This window comes from Pelmatolapia mariae, linkage group LG3_W, assembly GCF_036321145.2.
Source record: "Pelmatolapia mariae isolate MD_Pm_ZW linkage group LG3_W, Pm_UMD_F_2, whole genome shotgun sequence".
NCBI classification, from domain to species: domain Eukaryota; kingdom Metazoa; phylum Chordata; class Actinopteri; order Cichliformes; family Cichlidae; genus Pelmatolapia; species Pelmatolapia mariae.
In genome coordinates, this window is record NC_086229.1 from 5,607,946 (window position 1) to 5,626,603 (window position 18,658).

The 18,658-nt window shown below is 42.6% G+C and overlaps 1 protein-coding gene across 1 annotated transcript in view; it reads right to left on the reverse strand.

The window, feature by feature from the left end:
• The window catches only part of LOC134620251 (uncharacterized), a 331,095-nt gene that overhangs the window by 296,640 nt on the left and 15,797 nt on the right, over positions 1-18,658 (reverse strand). Inside the window, exons 8-9 of the mRNA XM_065470089.1 lie at positions 8,507-8,588; positions 7,890-8,415 (exon numbers count right to left, since the gene is read on the reverse strand). Coding sequence (XP_065326161.1) covers positions 7,890-8,415; positions 8,507-8,588 — 608 coding nt within the window. The remainder of the gene's footprint in view (positions 1-7,889; positions 8,416-8,506; positions 8,589-18,658) is intronic.

Sequence of the window (18,658 nt, forward strand, 5' to 3'; positions counted from 1 at the left end):
TTATACATAATGTAAAAGATCAAATGTAAATAATCTAAAGAATATAAAATACGTAGACCAAGAAAAGGCTTGTTTGAACAGAAAAGTTTTTAACTGCTTTTTAAAAGAATCCACAGAGCAACTAAGGTGTGTTGCTTATGAAATCCATGAAGTGCTACAGAGAAAATTACATTTTATTTATGTAATTAACACACTTTGAACTCTTAAAGAAATATAACAAAAGGAAAGACACCCAGCTGAACTAAAATGATCCATGTAGCAAATAAAAACTGTTGTGAGCCGCCACCCTTATATCGCCTTTGGGCTTTTGGAGCCTTGACCTGACTTTTAAAAAGTAATAGGAAAAAAAGCACTATGCTGCTAAAAAAAAATAAATAGATATTTGCAAAATTCTGCCTAAATATGTATTTTACCTGGTTAATGTGTGTGGCGGGGCGTGGTCTGCAGTGCCGCTGCAGGGTAGTGGGACGCACCTGAACGGCACCAATCACACCTCGCCGCCTTAAAGTCTGTGCTCTCTCTGCTGTTGTGTTGTCGGGCTGTGAGCTGAAAAGCTACAGCCGGCTGTATGCGTACAGCAACAGTGTGTGAAAAGTGGTCAATAAAGAGCTGGTGAAAAGCATGTTCATGCAAACATCGTCGGGTCTGCCGTGATATGTTTACTATAAGACTTATGGTCCTGAACCTCTGCGCACAGAGTCTGCAAATCGGGGCTTTCATCTTCACGCAGGACTGTAAGCTGCCATCTGTGAGGCGTGAGCGGGGTTTGTTTTTAACATAGTTCACGGTGGAGAATAGCTGCCAACATAATGTGGATCCGAAGATCCATAATTGGCCTTCCTGGGGTCGAAAGTCTCGATAAATGCACCGTGTTTTGGCGGGTATACCGGCTTCCGCGAGTGTGACGCTTATTTTGATCGATGAAAAAATAATAAGATATAATTTTATTATAATCTTCCAACTTAGAAATACAAGTTTAAAAAAGAACTAAACACAAATAAAATACACTTCAGCTAAATACTTCTAATTTATTTTCCCAAACCACCCGGAGCCGCAAAATAAAGACTAAAGAGCCGCATGCGGCTCTGGAGCCGCGAGTTGCCGACCCCTGGCCTAGGGGAAGCATGTATAATGTAAACAGAATTGGTCCTAGCACTGAAACCTGTGTAACACCATAACTGACCATAGTGTGTGAAGAGGACTCTCCATTTACATGTACAAATTGGAGTCTATTAGATAGATATGATACAAACCACTGCAGCGCAGTAGCTGTAATACCTACAGCATGTTCTAATCGCTCTAATAGGATATTATGGTCAACAGTATCGAACGCTGCACTGAGGTCTAGCAGGACAAGCACAGAGATGAGTCCACTGTCAGAGGCCATAAGAAGATCATTGGTAACCTTCACTAAAGCTGTTTCTGTGCTGTGATGAGCTCTGAAACCTGACTGAAACTCTTCAAATAAGCCATTCCTCTGCAGATGATCTGTTAGCTGTTTGACAACTACTCTTTCAAGGATGTTTGATATGAAAGGAGGGTTGGAGATTGGCCTATAATTAGCTAAGACAGCTGGGTCTAGAGATGGCTTTTTAAGTAAAGGTTTAACTACAGCCACCTTGAAGGCCTCTGGTACATAGCTGATTATTAGAGATAGGTTGATCATATTTAAGATTGAAGAATTAATTAATACCAGGAATTCTTTGAGCAGTTTTGTAGGAATGGGGCATAAAAGACACGTTGATGGTTTGGAGGAAGTAATTACTGAAGTTAACTCAGAACGATCAATTTGGAGAAAAAGAGTCTAACTTAACATCAGTGGTACTAAGAGAAGCTGTAGACGATATTACATCTGTGGGATGATTTGATATGTAATTTTTTCTCTAATGATAAAAATTTTATTTGTGAAGAAGTTCATGAAGTTATTACTAGTTAACGTTAAAGGGATGGTGGGCTCAAAAGAGCTCTGACTTTTTGTCAGCCTGGCTACAGTGCTGAAGAGAAACCTGGGGTTGTTCTTATTTTCTTCAATCAGTGATGAATAGTAAGATGTTCTGGCTTTGTGGAGGGCTTTCTTATAAATCAGCAAACTATTTCTCCGGGCTAAATGATGATCCTCTAAATTTGTGACACGCCATTTCCTCTCCAGCTTACGAGTTTCTGCTTATGGCTACGTGTTTGAGAATTATACCACGGAGTCAGGTACTTCTGATTTGAGATCTTAGTTTTCACAGGAGCTACAGTATCCAGAGTCGTACGTAGTGAGGAAGTAAAATTATTAACAAGATAATCGACCTCTGTTGGAGTAGCGTTCAGATAGCTGCTCTGCTCTATGTTGGTACAGGGCATTGAAGATGATAACACTGAGGACATCTCAGGCCCTCCAAGGTTTGGAGGCCCATATCCCCCCACCACTTCCCCTGCCGGTGGCGGACGCCCTCAGACATCGGTGCGTTGGTGGTTCTCTGTCTCCGGGGGTGGGCGCCCAGGTACCCACCGGCTCACTCCTTGGCGGCTGCTTATTGGGGCCTGGAGCCTGGGGCTCGCTCGGGCCACTTTGGGGATGGGGTGCCCTCGGCCTCACGGCCCGGGGCTCGGCCACTCAGGCACAGCTGGCTGCCGGCGGAGCTCACGGGCACGTCACTGCAACCCCCCCTGGCTTCTGCTCCGCGGCTGCTGAGTGACCCCTCATCTGGGACTCTCCTCAGCTCTTTCTGGGATAGTGGCGCGGCTGCCCCTCTGTTGGTCTTCCTTGGTCTCTTGTGTTCTGGGGGCCTCTGGATGTCTGGAGTCTTGATCTCCTCCATACCTGCTTCATGCCCTGGAGGTCGGGGCAGTGGCCCCCCACACCCTCTAGCAGATCATTACATGAAGGAACCTTTTAAAAACAAGCGCGTTCATGCTCACAGGTGTACACACGGGTGATCACACACACAAATTACACCCTTTTTGGCTCCTACCTCAAAGCACACTGTGCGCTGTCGATCTCACGTGCTGCACAATAATGTTTAATATTTAGTATTTACTGTCATATTCTCATATATCATTGTGATCTTGTTTATTCTATTACTCTCGTTTTCTTCTGCTTGCTTTCTTTTTTCTTTCTCAACAGGTGATCCAGGTGATCGATATATGTATTTTTTGTCTGCTTATTCTGTTGGTTTTTGTTTTTTGCCCTTTTTCCCCGTCCCTCTTCTCAGGTTTTTTTCTTTCCCTCTTTCTTTCTCCACATTCTCTCCTCCAGTCAAGTCTGTCCCGTATTCAGCAAGTGAAAATAAAATAAACAATAAAAAGTTGAATCAAATGGACCATTACGGCAAGGCTGGGATGGTCCATTTGGTAAAGTAAATCCGTTGGGCATCTTTCTTCGCCTTTAGACAATAATTCTGATGGCAAAAGAACCAAACGGGACAGGTTAAAAAAAAAAAAAAAAAAAAAAAAGAAGATGATAACAGTGGGTGGATTCTATTCTTAAACTTAGTTACAGCGTTTTCAGAAAGACATCTACTGTGATAAAGTCTGCTCTCCACTGCTGTGTAATGAATTATTGTACATGTAAATGTTATCAGGAAATGATCAGACAGGAGAGGGTTTTCAGGAAACACTGTTAAATGTTCAGTTTCTATGCCATATGTTAAAACAAGATCTAGAGTGTGATTAAAGTGGTGGGTGGGTTCTTTTACATTTTGAGAGAAGCCAATTGAGTCTAATAACAGATTAAATGCTATGTTGAGGCTGTCATTTTTAGCATCTACATGGATGTTAAAATCACCCACAATAATTATTTTATCTGAGCTGAGCACTAAATCAGATAAAAAGTCTGAGAAATCAGAGAGAAACTCTGTGTAATGCCCAGGTGGACGATAGATGATAACAAGTAAGACTGGTTTCTGAGTTTTACAGCTGGGGTGGACAAGGCTAAGCATCAGGCTTTCAAATGAATTAAAAGTCTGTCTTGGTCTTTCGTTGATTAATAGGCTGGTGTGAAAAATTGCTGCCACAACGCCCCCTCGGCCTGTGCTTCGAGGTTTCTGGTAGTTAGAATGACTCGGGGGTGTTGATTCATTTAAACTAACATAATCATCCTGCTGCAACCAGGTTTCTGTAAGGCAGAGTAAATCGATTTGTTGATCAATTATTAAGTCATGTACTAGCAGAGACTTGGAGGAGAGAGACCTAATATTTAAAAATCCACATTTCATAAGAGTAGCTGTTGAGAAGAGATTTTTTACTGTTATTTTATCATTGCATCTGAATCATATAATAAGCATTGCATTAAAGCATTTATTGAAGCTATTGACATTACATTAAAGTTTGGATGACAGTGATTGTTATAACCTCATGTTAATCTTCTATTTACAGGTGTTGGTATAATCATATAATCTTTCATTGCAGGTGTAACCAGGATCATCTTTATACATATTGCCGCTTGGTTCTTGTTATGGAGTTGTGCTCACATCAGTAAGGGTTAAAAGCTACAGTCAGCGGGATGTCTGGCTGATCTATTGTGTGAGATGACGTAGAGCGTAGAACGCCGCACATGCTTACAAGACACTTACATCATGTTATTTTATGATCTTTTATTTAGTTATATCTTTTGTATCTTTTACAACTTCTATTACAGGTATTGTCATAATCCCATATTAATATTTTCTATTACAGGTGCAGTGATAATCCTTTTCATATACATGCATTGTATTTTTGTGCTTGCCAATGAGGGGGGGCTCGGTCAACTAGTGGAGGGTCGGAAACTTTGTTCGGCGCGAGGACCGAACAATCTATTGTGTTAAGGATCTTGAGCTATAGAAAGAACACGCTTACAAAACACATACTATGTCAGTTATCATTATCCTTTATTCATTTATATTCTTTTATTAAGCTTTGAATAGTGGCATTTGATTAGAACATTTATTCAACATATTACATGTATGGTTTCAGTTAGGTTATTGCACACATGCAGAGTTGGCCTCTGCCCTTACAGACAGAGTGAATGCTGAGGTCGAGGCACACACACACACACACAAGCAGTAGTTAAACTCATGTGTAGGTGAGAGTTCAAATATTTAAATATTAATCTGCAAAGCCTTGTAGCTGTTTGATTATTCTTGCAGGAGAGACGGGTTGTTCCAGGGGATAAGCAGAGTGGAAGATTACTGGGAAGGATCTGGCCTCGGGAAGAAGCAGATGTTCTTTTAATGTTTTAAGAGTTGTCAACATTGATTGTATTGTACCTACTTTACGCATGAGGGGGCGTTCTAATACCCTGATGTTCATAAAAACTATTGTTGTGTGGTTTTCAGGGAGAGATCTTTTGCTGTCTGCGTGCAGTATTCAACTCCCACACGTGTGTTCATAAAAATCATCGTTTGACTTGACCCGGCCGGACCAGTGTTGTTATTGTGGTTTTCCTCTTGTATCCATCCCCAATATTTTGAACTCGTAACACTGTAGATAATATTACATCTGTGGGATGATGACCAAAAACTGAGTACCATACTGTTATTTAAGTAAATACATAAAATTAAATACAGATAAGAGGCAACCTTATAGTGTTGTGTTTATAGTGTTGCCTCTTGTCTGTATTTAATTTTATCATTGTAGCTCATGTTGTGTTTGCTCCTGTCTCGTTATGATTATTGGTATCAGCTGTGTTCCCCGTGTGCTCCCACATCCCTTGTTATCTTTCTGTGTATTTATGTCGGCGTCTCCCTCAATTCTGTGCTTCGTCCTCTCTCATGGTTGTGAAACTCTCCATGTTTCCCAGAGTCTGTTATTATCAGGATTTTTCCCAGTTTAGTTTTTGTACCGCCTTCTCTCAGTTAACAAATCTGTATTTTGAGTTTACGTCTTCACATCTGTGAGTTTGCATTTGGGTCCTCTCCTGCCTGCACACAGCCAGTTTATGACAGAGAAGGTGTGAACATACACACAGAGAAAATGTGGAGACCAAACTCCAGCTGAATGACATCAGAGATGTGTGGAGAGAGATGGGGCTCATCACTATGCTCCATCAGAGACATCAGCAGGAGGAGGAGGAGGAGGAGGGCAGCGTGGATGGAGACGATGAGCTGATAAGCTTCATCAGATGCACAAATCAGCAGTTGCATATAAGCTTTACTGGCAGAGCCTGTCGCTGTGCTTTCCTCTTCATTTAAACTTGAATCAGTCTTTTGCAATAATTTGAACATGTTGGCACTCACAGTCAGAGCCCTGCATATATCATTGAGTTACTACAACCATACTGTCTGGCCTCTCGGAACCCCCAGCTGATGAGGCAGGAGGCTGGACGGGCTCTCTAGAACCCCCAGCTGACATAGGCACTGGTGCAGGCACCTGCCCGACTGCTCCCACCCGAGGTGTAAGTACAGGTGTGGAGGTTGGCTCTGTCATGGCGGGCTCCACCTCAGAGGCCAGCGTTAATGCAGGGACAGACCAGACGCCAGCTACTCCCACCCGAGTTTTTGGAATGGGCGCAGAACATGGCCGACTCACAGCTGCTCCGATTCTAGGAGCCAGAACTGGCACAGGTGTTGACTGAATGACTGCCTCCTCCACCCAGAGATCAGACGCGGGTGAAAGGTCAAGCAGCGCCTCATCTGCCCTGGGAGCAGGAGTAGTGTCCTGAACATTAGCTACTATTGCCAATATGAATCCTGATGGCATGACGTGGGCACAGACCCACCAAAGCAACACTCAGCTCACCTCATTCCAGGCGCTTGTCTGCTGGAGACCATGAGCCTTGTTAGTCACACATTAGCACCGTGGTAGGAAACAGCCTCCATCATTTCATTAGATCTGAATTTGGACTGTTTCCCTCTGGATGAGAACCAAGTCTGTCAAATCTATTGATCCAACACAAACTATCAAACACATTGGCTCACAGTCAGATTGGCTTTGTATGGATGGTGTAACAGGGGGCTGGGAAAGGATGCTGAAAGCTGAATATAATACAGAACAATAACAGGACATATAATAATGTAGAAACATGATCTTCAACAAGCACACTTCTATTATTCATGATCACAAACACAAAGAACTTGTGCAGCCCTGATATCAGCCCTAATATATATAGTTAGCTGCTATGTGCGCGTCTCAGTGTGAAGTGAACTGGAGTCTGTCTGTACTGGATCTGGAGTCATCGTACTCCCTCCAACAGTGACACAGCGATCTGGCTCACCAATTGGTGATAACGACCTACTGACCCTGCTAGCAGGTGCAGGAGGGCCATTGACAGCCAATTTGGGGCGACCGTGGCTCAGGGGGGTTGGGAAGGGCACCTGTAACCGGAAGGTCGCCGGTTCGATCCCCAGCCTCTCTGTCCTGGTCGTTGTGTCCTTGGGCAAGACACTTTACCCTACCGCCTACTGGTGTTGGCCAGAGGGGCCGATGGCGCGATATGACAGCCTCGCTTCTGTCAGTCTGCCCCAGGGCAGCTGTGGCTACAACCGTAGCTTGCCTCCACCAGTGTGTGAATGTGAGAGTGAATGAATAATGGCATTGTAAAGCGGTTTGGGTGCCTTGAAAAGCGCTATATAAATCCAATGCATTATTAAGATTAAATGTCAGCTCCCTCCAAAGTAAGAGCTTTTTAAAAAACAAAAAAACGCCGACTGATGTCTTATTTTGAAAGTCAGAGTTTGTTGAAGCTGTTTCCTGGAGCAGGACCCTGAACAATTTCAAGTATTGGTGTTTATTCACACTCATCAAAACCAAGACAAAATCAGAACACAAAATAGGAATTTCACAAAAAAAGGGAAAAAAAGACAATCAGCCTACATCATGTCGTCTTTCTGGGTCCGGCCACAAAATTTCGTCCACATCGCATGCGATATCCTCCAGTCCAAGGCACCGGGGAAAATATCTCCTTGAATGCCGTATCCAGGCCTGACATGATGCCTGGTCAATATCTCCACATGCCTCCTCCATTGCCTGTAAAAGGGCTACCTGTTGATGAGGATGACGGTCGTACACTTTCCAGCGCCAGGCAGAGAAGAACTCCTCGATGGGATTCAAGAATGGAGAGTATGGAGGGAGGTTGAGTGCCATGAAGGATGGGTGGTCTGTAAACCAGTTGCGGACCAAAGCAGCCCTATGGAAACTAACATTGTCCCATATGATGACATATCGGGTCTGCTCTGGTCTCTGAACAGTGAGCATGTCATGCAAGGTGTCCAGGAATGCAATAATGTGTGCAGTGTTGTATGGGCCTATGGTTGCATGATGGTGAACAACACCATTTTGGCTTATAGCTGCACACATGGTTATGTTACCACCACGTTGTCCTGGGACATTGATGATGGCACGGTGTCCAATAATGTTCCTGCCACGTCTCCTGGTTTTACTGAGGTTAAAACCGGCCTCATCCACAAAAAGTAGCTCATGTCCCATTGCATCTGCTTCTATTTCCATCACTCTCTGGACAAGACAAAACAAATGCAACACATCAGGCCCATGCACAGCACTACAGTATGCACTTCCAAATTCAGAACCAATGACACTAGCTTACCTGCACACAGTCATATCGCAGTTGCTTTACACGTTCTGTGTTTCTCTCGAAAGGAACTCTGTAAATTTGCTTCATTCTTATTCTGTGGCGCGCAAGTACACGACTTAGTGCAGAAATGCTTGCACTGTGTACATTTTGAAAGATGGTGTCATTATCAATTATGCGCTGCTGTATTTCGCGCAGTCTTATTGCATTATTGGCAATCACCATGTTCACTATATGGGTCTCTTGCTCTGGAGTGAACATTCTGCCTCTGCCCCCAACATCTGGACGTCTAGCAATTCTGTAAAGTAACAATTTCAGTATTTTGGCATGTATGGTACTGTTGTGTTTCTCATTAGAGTATGGCAGTGCTACAAAGTACTTACCGATTCTCATTTCGAAATGTCCTAATGATGCCTGCCACAGTCTAGCGGCTCAGTTTAGGCTGAACCCGTTAGCCAGCTTCCCTCAGGGTCATCCCATGGTTGATGACTTGGCCACTATTGTAGCTCCGATGTCATCAGTTATTCTGTTTCTTGCTCTTCTTACCCTTCCTCTTTCCCCTCCTCGTCCTCTTCTTGCTCCCCCACGTCCTCTTCCTCCAACTTCTTCACCTCCACGTCCTCTCCCTCGGCCTCCTCTGATTCTCACTCTTCTCACTCTTGCTGCTCCTTCCATTGTACTCCACATAGACAGCTTACCTGTGGCCTGTTTATAGTGCTTAGGCTGATTGCAAAGTGGACTAATTATCTAAAACAGTTTTCACATATCAAAGTGTGCCAGACAGTTGGCAAAATAGTGTTAATGATAACCATACATGTGTATAATTTTGCTAGGAGTGTGTTGGAAATTTGGTAATTGAGTGTAAGCAGTGAGTTGTGTTTGAAGTTCTGCAAAACGAGTGTTGTGCAGTGAATTGTGCCTACAGTTTTGCAAAGTGTGTGTTAGAAAATGGCAAACTGAGTACAAAGCAGTGTTTGTGCTTTTAGTTTTGGAAACTCAGTGAGTGGTTTTGCTATAAGTATTAATAGTTTTAGAAATTTTGCTATTAGAATCACAGTTAGGGTTTAAGCATTCAGAAAAAACTGTAAAAACACTTCTTTTCATCTGTGCTCATGAAACTCACATTATGCAGTTCATCTTCTCACCAGCAGAGGGCCACAAATCACGATCAATGAAGAGTTCAAGGACATGTTAGTGACATCAGAGCTATATGTATTTATCTGATCAATATGGAAGTTCATGTTTCTTTGATTGGATCAGTTGTTAAAAGCAGCTGTTTTTATAAAATGATAGAATGATAGAAACGTGAGAGATGCTAAATGTCTTTAATACACTGAGGACTACTGGATATTCACTTATTCAGCCATGATGGAAACATCCCATTAAGAAAGAAAAAATCAAACATTTGGATTCATTTTAAGGAGCTCAGACTTGAAAATGCAGAGGAGCTGGTTGTGAACTGAGCTTCAGAGAAACACAACATACTGAGATTCACTGTAAAGCTTTGAGTGGAAAAAGACAGAAAACAACATGTGGATCCTGGAATAATGGGAGCTTCAATCTGTAAAGGACTGAAGAGGAAGAAGTTTACAAGGAATCATATAGAACAGTTTCAAACATCAACTGATTGAATCCATGAATGTGAAAACGTGTTTGTGAGTGAAAGAGACAGACATGTACAGACTGAACTATCTGTTCAACAGTCAGAGTGTTTCTCTAACAGGAGACACTCTTTACACTCAGCACAGGGACACTGAGGAACCAGGACTGAATGCAAACCCAGGATAAAGAGTTTGAGTGAATGTGGTGTTGAAGGTGTGGAGGTGGATCAGAGTGTCAGAGGAGACTCTGTAGAAGGACAGAGTGCCAGCAGGACAGTCCACATATACTGCTGCTCTGTTAGAGACAGAGGAGGAAGAGGAGGATGAGGATGAGGAGATGGGTGTGTGTCTGTTATTGTGCCAGACACGAACAGGACCATCATAAGAGCAGCTCAGACTCCAGGACTGATCATTCCATCCAAACCAACAGTCACTGTCTCCTTTCCTTATGATGCTTCTGTAACTCACTGATATCCAAACGTCTCCTCTCCACTCGACCTCCCAGTAACAGCGACCAGTCAGACCATTTCTACACAGCAGCTGATAAACATCAAATCTGTCTGGATGATCAGGATATGACTGAACCTCCTCCACATGTGTCACCTTCCTGTTGTTGTCAGACAGTTGGAGGTTTGTGTTCACTGTGTTTGTGTCGATTGTGAGTTGACAGGAATCTGATGGAGAGAACAAACACAATCCAGCTGCAGTTATTGATCCATCATCTGTTCATTGATTGACACTTTGATGATGACTCCTGACATCAGAATGATGAAGATGGTTGAATGTGTGCTGCTTTGTTTTCATGAATCCCATTAAAAACACACTTACACTTCCTCAGACCTGGTCTCAACCATCGGACTCCAGCAGGCTCCACCCTGAAAGGAGGAGGGGGGTCAGAGCAGCACAGTTAGCGTGCACACATGGACATTACATGGCTCTCATAAACATGAACATTCACAGTGTTCATTAAAGTGAAAGCCCGGGGGAATGAATTGTCTGTGGTGTCTGTTTTTTTGTTAACAACACTCTGTATCGTCTGCCTGAAGGAAGAAATGTGAACAGTTTATCTCCATGATGTGAAAGGTCTGTAGAGATGTGTTTGTCCCTCATTCTGGACCTTTACAGGTCCTGGATGGAGGAAAGACAGCACAGATGAGCCTCTCTAAAGACCTTGTCTGGCCCCGTCATGTTTCATGTCTGAGGCCAACCAGACAGTGATTGATGGAAACAGGACAGACTGGATGATGCCATTTCTTCAGACTGCACAGGGTTATATCTTTGGATTAGTTCTGACACATTCATCAACACCATATCTCCAGTCATTGGAGAAAATATCAGGGGAGAAAAAATTCTGATTTTTACTGTAAAAAACACAAGCATGTTTAACCAATCATTTTATACATTTTAAAACGATGCACAAGTTTTGCAAACAACAACTCTGCAACTATTTCCCTAAAATGCAGCCCAGACCTCAGGCGGTTTTTATATAACCATTTCAAAATATTTACAGAAAAATCAGGTGTTTGCATCAAATAAGAAGGCACACAAATGATTTGTGCCACTGCAAAAACTAGTTTGTGTCACTGTAAGACAGAGGAGAACAGCACAGGGATAAACCTGCAGATCTGACAGCAGGAGGTGGATCACTCCTGTTTTCCATGTGGAGACAGCGTTTACACTGCAATCTGCCTTTGGTGGCAGCAACTGTGATGTTTACTAGTAGAACTGACACACAAAACACAACAACGACTACACTACCCACTAATTACACACTAACTACACACTAACTACTCCTCCAAACACGCTAAAAATCACAAATCTCTCACGTATCAAAACTTTCTCTTTCTCTCGACATTACATGGTTCTCATAAACATACTGTTAGACACTGATAAAGGAACAGTACAACATTTTCACAAACATACTTAAAGGATTGAGAGTCATGTGAGTATTGTCATCTGATTGGTTTGAATACTCTAGTCAGTCACACAAAAAAAGTGCCCCCCACCCCAACACCCCCCACTGCTAGCTAACAGCAGCCTAATGTCATTAAGCTAATTGTGTTGCTGTGGATGATTAGCAGCAAAGCATGTTTTGTCCAACAACAATCACTCTCAATTTAACTATACGCTTTATTTCTAAGTGTTGTCAGGCCCCATATTAATTATAACACAGCCCAAAAACAGCATGATTTATCAGAGTTTCCAGTATTTAAGCTTCCATTTCCCAATGTTTGCTGCTCCTGTCTGCCTCTTTGTCACACACACAGACTGAAATGATTCAGAGCATTGTTTCATCCTTCTGTCAGTGTCACCGACTGTCACTGTGACTGTGGACATACAGCATGGGAAAAATACACATGAGCGACAGTTTATTAGGTACACAGCGGGCACTATCTTAGGTACAGTACACCTGTGACATAATAAAGTGTATCTAAAGTTAAAAAATGTTGTCTCTGTCCAAATATTTATAGACCTAACTGTAGGTCTACTTTTAATGAAACTCTCAACATGACTTATCAGTTATCATTAATGTTCCTGCAAACAGACTCCTTGGAGACCCCCTACATAAATATCCATGTACTATCCAGCTAGACTAGTGTATGTGTCCCTGAAAATATTCCTGCATGTGGGATTGTTCATGTCTCATCTGCAGGAAATAAACAAGAAGTGAGTGAAAGACACGGGAAGTGTTTCCAGTTCTTCCACCTCTATCAGACAGTCTCTCCATACCTGAGAGTGTCCAGTCTCCAGCCTGGATCCTTCAGTCCAGCCGACAGCAGCTTCATTCCTGAGTCACCTGGATGATTGTAGCTCAGGTCCAGCTCTCTCAGATGGGAGGGGTTGGAGCTCAGAGCTGAGGCCAGAGAAGTACAGCCTTCCTCTGTGATCAGACAGCCTGACAGACTGCAGACACACAAAACAACAATCCATCTGTCAACAATCATTTTCCGTTTCTCATACAATAACATCTATCTATCTATTTACATCCATTCAATTTAACTTTATTTATAAGTAACAATTCCCAACAGACAACAACAGTCATCTCAAGCTGTTTAACAGTGTAAGGTAACAGCCTCCAATATTAGAGAGAAAGCCCCAAAATATCAGACAATCCACTGTGAACAGCACTTGGTGATGGTGGGAAGGAATAACTCCCTTTGACACAAAGATCCTCCCAGTGAAAACAGGCTCCAGGAGGAGCATCTACCATGACTGATTGCAGGGTGAGGGGAAAGAGATGAGATGAGCTCAGAGAGACAAGAACAAAACACAAACTAACGAGAGAGAAGACAAAAGTTAAGGACATGCAGTAGTGACATATAAAAGCATCAGGAGAGAAAAGAGGGGAGTGGAGAAGAAAGCAGAGCATCATGGGAAGTCCACCAACAGCCTGAGCGTATAGCAGCATAACTAAGGGATGATTCACGGTCACCTGATCCAGCTCGAACTATAAGCTTTATCAAAAAGGAAAGTTCGAAGCTGATCTTCAAAGTAGAGAGGATGTCTGTCTCCTGAACCCAAACTGGGAGCTGCTTCCACACCCAGTCCAACATAGCCAGGCTTTCTTTGTGTTTGCTGCTTTGACAAAACCTCAAATCCCAGTTCAGAGATGATGAGCATCATCACAGTGATGATCATTTCTCTGTTAACCCAGGCTTTCTGCTTCAGGATCTGTGCACACTCACATGACAAGGAGACCTTTAAACATCATTTCACTAAATGGATGGACTGAGCTCAGCCTACAGATGAACTGGTGCCAGAGATCATAAAGAACATCAAACAGTCAAATTCAACACTTTAGATGGAAATATGAGATTAATGCTGCAGACAATGATGAACCTGCTGAATTCATGAACATCAAGAATGCAGCGAGTGGTAAAATAAAGATTTGACCTCAGTGTTTCTGTCTATTCCTAACATATTCCTAACATGATAGCTGCACTTTAGAGCTCTAAAACTGGAACTGACACATATTTAAACTCTACATGTTACTCAGTCATTCAGTTCTGACACTCGCCCACAGTCCAACAAAGAAAACATGGAGATCGCATCAGTTTCTGACCAAAGTCTAATTATTAGGGCTGGGCAAGTTAACCTATTATTATCTCGTTAACTCATTAATTGATTTACACAGCCAACTATTTTATCTCACATTAAAACAGTTTTTAAAATCATGATTATTGTGAAAGTGCTCACTGCTCTGAATATAAAAAGCCATGGGTCACAGGAGGGACGGGAGGTTGATCAGTGCTGGATTGAAATGGGCGTCATTATGCGTCTCAACCAATGAGAGCATTGATGGTTGGCCTAATACTACTGCAGAGCTCAAATGACCCGGGACAGAAAGAAACAGGCGGGGACAGAAACATGGAGACAGGTACAGCGCTTTGACACGGACATGTTCATTTTAAACTGTTCTGGAGGGCAGTGTTGATACAACTGAAGTTATTTGGAATTAAAGTTGAGTTTTCTCATCATCGGAGTACTTCAAGTCTGAGGTGTCACTTCACTAGCTGGGACCACATCCTCGATAACAATGGGGAATGAGGGATGAGGAAGTGTGAAAAGGTGATGCGGTTTGGGGAAGGCCTCAAAGGGGACTGGCGACGGCTCCCAGGCCGGGCAGATCCCCATGTACGAACAAGAAATGAAAGAAGGGAAGGAAGAAAGGAGAAGAGTGGGGAAATGGGGGGGTGGGGGGGTGGGGCATGAAAATGAGAACAGCAGGTATTGGTGAAGGGGGGCTTTTATAGCCTGAGACATGAAGGATAAAGTGATCCTGCTCCTGAAATTCAGATGATATCTCCACTTTAATGCATTACACGTTGTTGATGGCAGCAAAGAAACCACCAAAACAAACAGTGGTGGGAGGACTGGGCAGACTACGTTGGATCATCTTGTGGGAGAAGTCTAGATAAACCAAAGAAAGCCAAGCTAACAAAAGCCATAGGGAAGTGGATAGCTACAAACTGCAGGCTGATTACTGTTGTTGAAGAATTCTGTCTGAGAAACGTTCTTAGGATCAACAAAAGACAGCATGTACGGTACAACTACAGCTGACATGAACAAAGTGTAGAGTTTGTAAACACAACTGGAAACCTGCAGGTATATTTAACATGATTTATTTCTCACTGTCCTGTCTGCGTGTGAGAGACAAACAACTTCTGTATGTGTGTGTAAATATAGCATGAATATGTAGAGGACATGTTTGTGTATATAAGTAAATGAATGCTCTACATTCTCATTTGAATATTTGATTCTTGTTTCTGTTGCAGGTCTATGAATGAACTTCTGGGAGGAGAAAAGTTGGTTTCATGCTCTGTGATTCTGCCTGTGTTTTGTCATCTCTCTCGGGTGATGGAGAGCTCAGATGATGACCCCGCCTATGTTGTCAAATTCAAGTCTACATTCAGAACAGACCTGGAGACACGCAAACAAAATGCCAACATTGTATTTGTGAAAACTGCTGCTGCACTGGAGCCAGATTCAAGGAGCTCAAGTGTTTACCCAGATCTGAGAGGCTGAAGTTTGGGCCTCAGTCACCAACTTACTGAAAGAACAGAGGGTTGTTGGAGGGAAACCTGTGGAAGCAACAACATCCGAGCCACCAGAGAAAAAGTTGGCCCTATTGGCTGCTTCATCAGAGTGTGATTGTGAACAGGAGGAAGACTAAGCTGAGAACAGTGTGGTGGATACAGAGCAGAGCCCACCATCAGTACAGAGGCCTGTGCATTAGAGTGCTGCAAACATGCAGCACAGCCTCAACTGCACACAAAGACTTGGCCACAGCTGCAACATCTGTACTTGTGAAATCTTGTTCTCTGTTGCTGCTCATATTGTCCAAGATAAAGACAATGTTGGATAACACCTCCCACCCACGCCATGACATGCTGGTCAGCCACAGGAGCACGTTCAGTGAAAGACTGAGATTACCGAAAAGCACCACTGAACGACACAGGAAATCATTCCTGCCTGTGGCCATCTCCCTGTACAACTCATCCACTTAACACACTGGTTACTGCAACAGCTACACCCTTCTTGCACATGTTCTTTTTTAGCTATTTATTAATAAGTGACTTTTATGTATATATATATGCCTGTATATATTGTGCTATTCTTAGTTAGTGTATTGTCTGTCTTTGTTAATGTTTGTTTATAATGGAGCACTGTAACGAAAAATAATTTCCCCTAGGGATCAATAAAGTATTTTGATTCTGATTCTGATATTGTCAGAAGAAGAGAGTTTCTTTATTATCAGAAAATGTCAATGAGCTTGTGTGTCTTAGCAGCTGCCTCGGTGCAGAGGAGGAAGAAAATGTCAAGTCAGGAAGATACAGACCCTTTCCAAAAAATTAGAATATCATGGAAAAAGTTTATTTATTTCCATAATTCCATTCAAAACATTAAACTTCCATAGATTGTACATTCAGGTCCCACAACTTAAACACGTTCAAGTACTTAGTCATTTATTTGTACATAATTTGGGCTTCCAGCTCATAAAACCCACGAAAAAAGGATTTCAAAAAATTTGAATACTACATCAGCCCAAATTTTACAGGACATGAAGGTTTTCAACTGAGTTTCACACATAACTCATCTACTAAACTGAAAGCACCTGCACAGGTTTTCCCAGGTGTCATTAAATTGCTTCACTATGATCCAATTGTCTCAGTTAGGTTCAATACGGGGAAGACTGCAGACTTGACAACTGGCCAGAAGAGCATCACTGGTACCTGCCATAGGATGGGTAAGCCACAAAAGCTCATAGCTAGGAAGGCTGGCTGTTCACAGAGTACTGCGTCCAAGCATATCAATGGAAAGTCTAGTGGAAGGGCAAAAAGTGGCAGGAGAAGATGCACCAGCAGAAGAGATGACTGTGGCCTTCAATGGATTATCAGATAGGAGATTCAAGAATCTGGTAGAGATCCAGAAAGAGTGGAATGAGGCAGGAGTCAAAGCTTCAAAACCACTTCTGAGCCTGAGCCAAAGATATTTGATTTGATTAGATTCATGTTTCAGGTCAGATTGACAGAAATATTTGAACTGCTACTGTGTTAAAGGGAATACTGCTATTAAAAAGCACCTGATTTGTTTCACATCTGCACACTGAATGTTGCACTTCTCGTACTGCAGTACTATTAAAATAAGTAAACAATGCACTACTTTTGAATTAATGATTGAATGTTGCTGTAATAATGCCATTACAGTGGAACCCCGACTTACGAAATTAATTCGTTCCCGAGGGTCTTTTGTAAGTCGAAAATTTTAAGTCGAAGCATCCATTGCGCGTTTTGAGTGAGGTGATGCTGGGCATTGTAGGCTCAGCCAATCAGAGCAAGCGGATTTCATTACTCGGGCATTTTCCGTAACACGGGCAGAAATATTGCCGTTCAGTGCCTTTGTAACTTTTCGTGAAACGGGGTATTCGTAAGTCGGGGTTCCACTGTAATGCTGATTCAAAGTGTTCATGGTTGCCCAGCACTACAAACGATTGTACAAGTGTGACTGATCCACTTTCTAATGTGTGGGTAGCCCACACTGTGTGTCACTGTGTCACAGGTGTGTCTGTGTATCCAGGTTCTATGAGGAGAACCGGATATAGTGAATTAGTCCAGCAGCTTAAAGTCTGACTCCATCCTCCATTTAAATAACTCAAACCAACAACTAAATACCTTTGTCATTGTGTAGCTGACACTTCATTTTAATGTCCTTCTATCCTGGTTCATCTGGTTTCAGTTTCTATAAGCACACATGTTTCATCAGTGACTCTATTACCTCATTAATCTTTGCTCTGCCTTAACTCTCTGAACAAAGGTGCACATCACAAGACAAAATAGAAATGAATCAGTCTTTCATTTCTCACTTCTGTTTGACTTCAGCTCTTAATGTCCCACCATAACCCATGGAAAGAATTACTGTCCATCCAGGCTCCTGAACATGAAGCTGATGAAGGTGGAGTATTGTGAGGGCTGATGGAGATGATGATGAGGAATCCAGGAGCAGTGGGTGGATAGCAGCATCACCATGAAGCATCAGTGTGAGAATACATCATCATCCACAAAGAAAAACAGTCTGAGTGTCTGATGCTCTTGTTAGAAAGACGCAGTCACAGCTTGTGGCTGCAGTTAGCTGGATTATTAATTAGCTTGTAAAGGCCTGAAATTCATTTTGCTTCTAACTGCATTTGAGTTTGTTTAGTAACAGATGACAGAAGACGAGTCAAGAAGAGGACAAGCCCACAAGGACCATCTGGGCCTGAAACTAATTGCCATGTATGGAAAGTTTGATAGAAAGAGGAATTTCTTTGTCTGCTTATAGCTTTATAAATTGACCATTTACTGTAACTGACGCATGTGATGTTCATTTGACGCAAGAAGGGGCGTAAACCCTGATGTATTAAAAACATTGTGAAATGCATTCTTGGGGGGAGATCTATGCTGATGTGTTGCAGTGTGCATCTTCCCGCGTGTGTTCAATAAAGATCATTCTTTGACTTCACTCTTCTGGCCCTCTTTTGGTTTGTTATATTCTTCAACATTTCGAATTCGGGACACTAGTTAGCTGG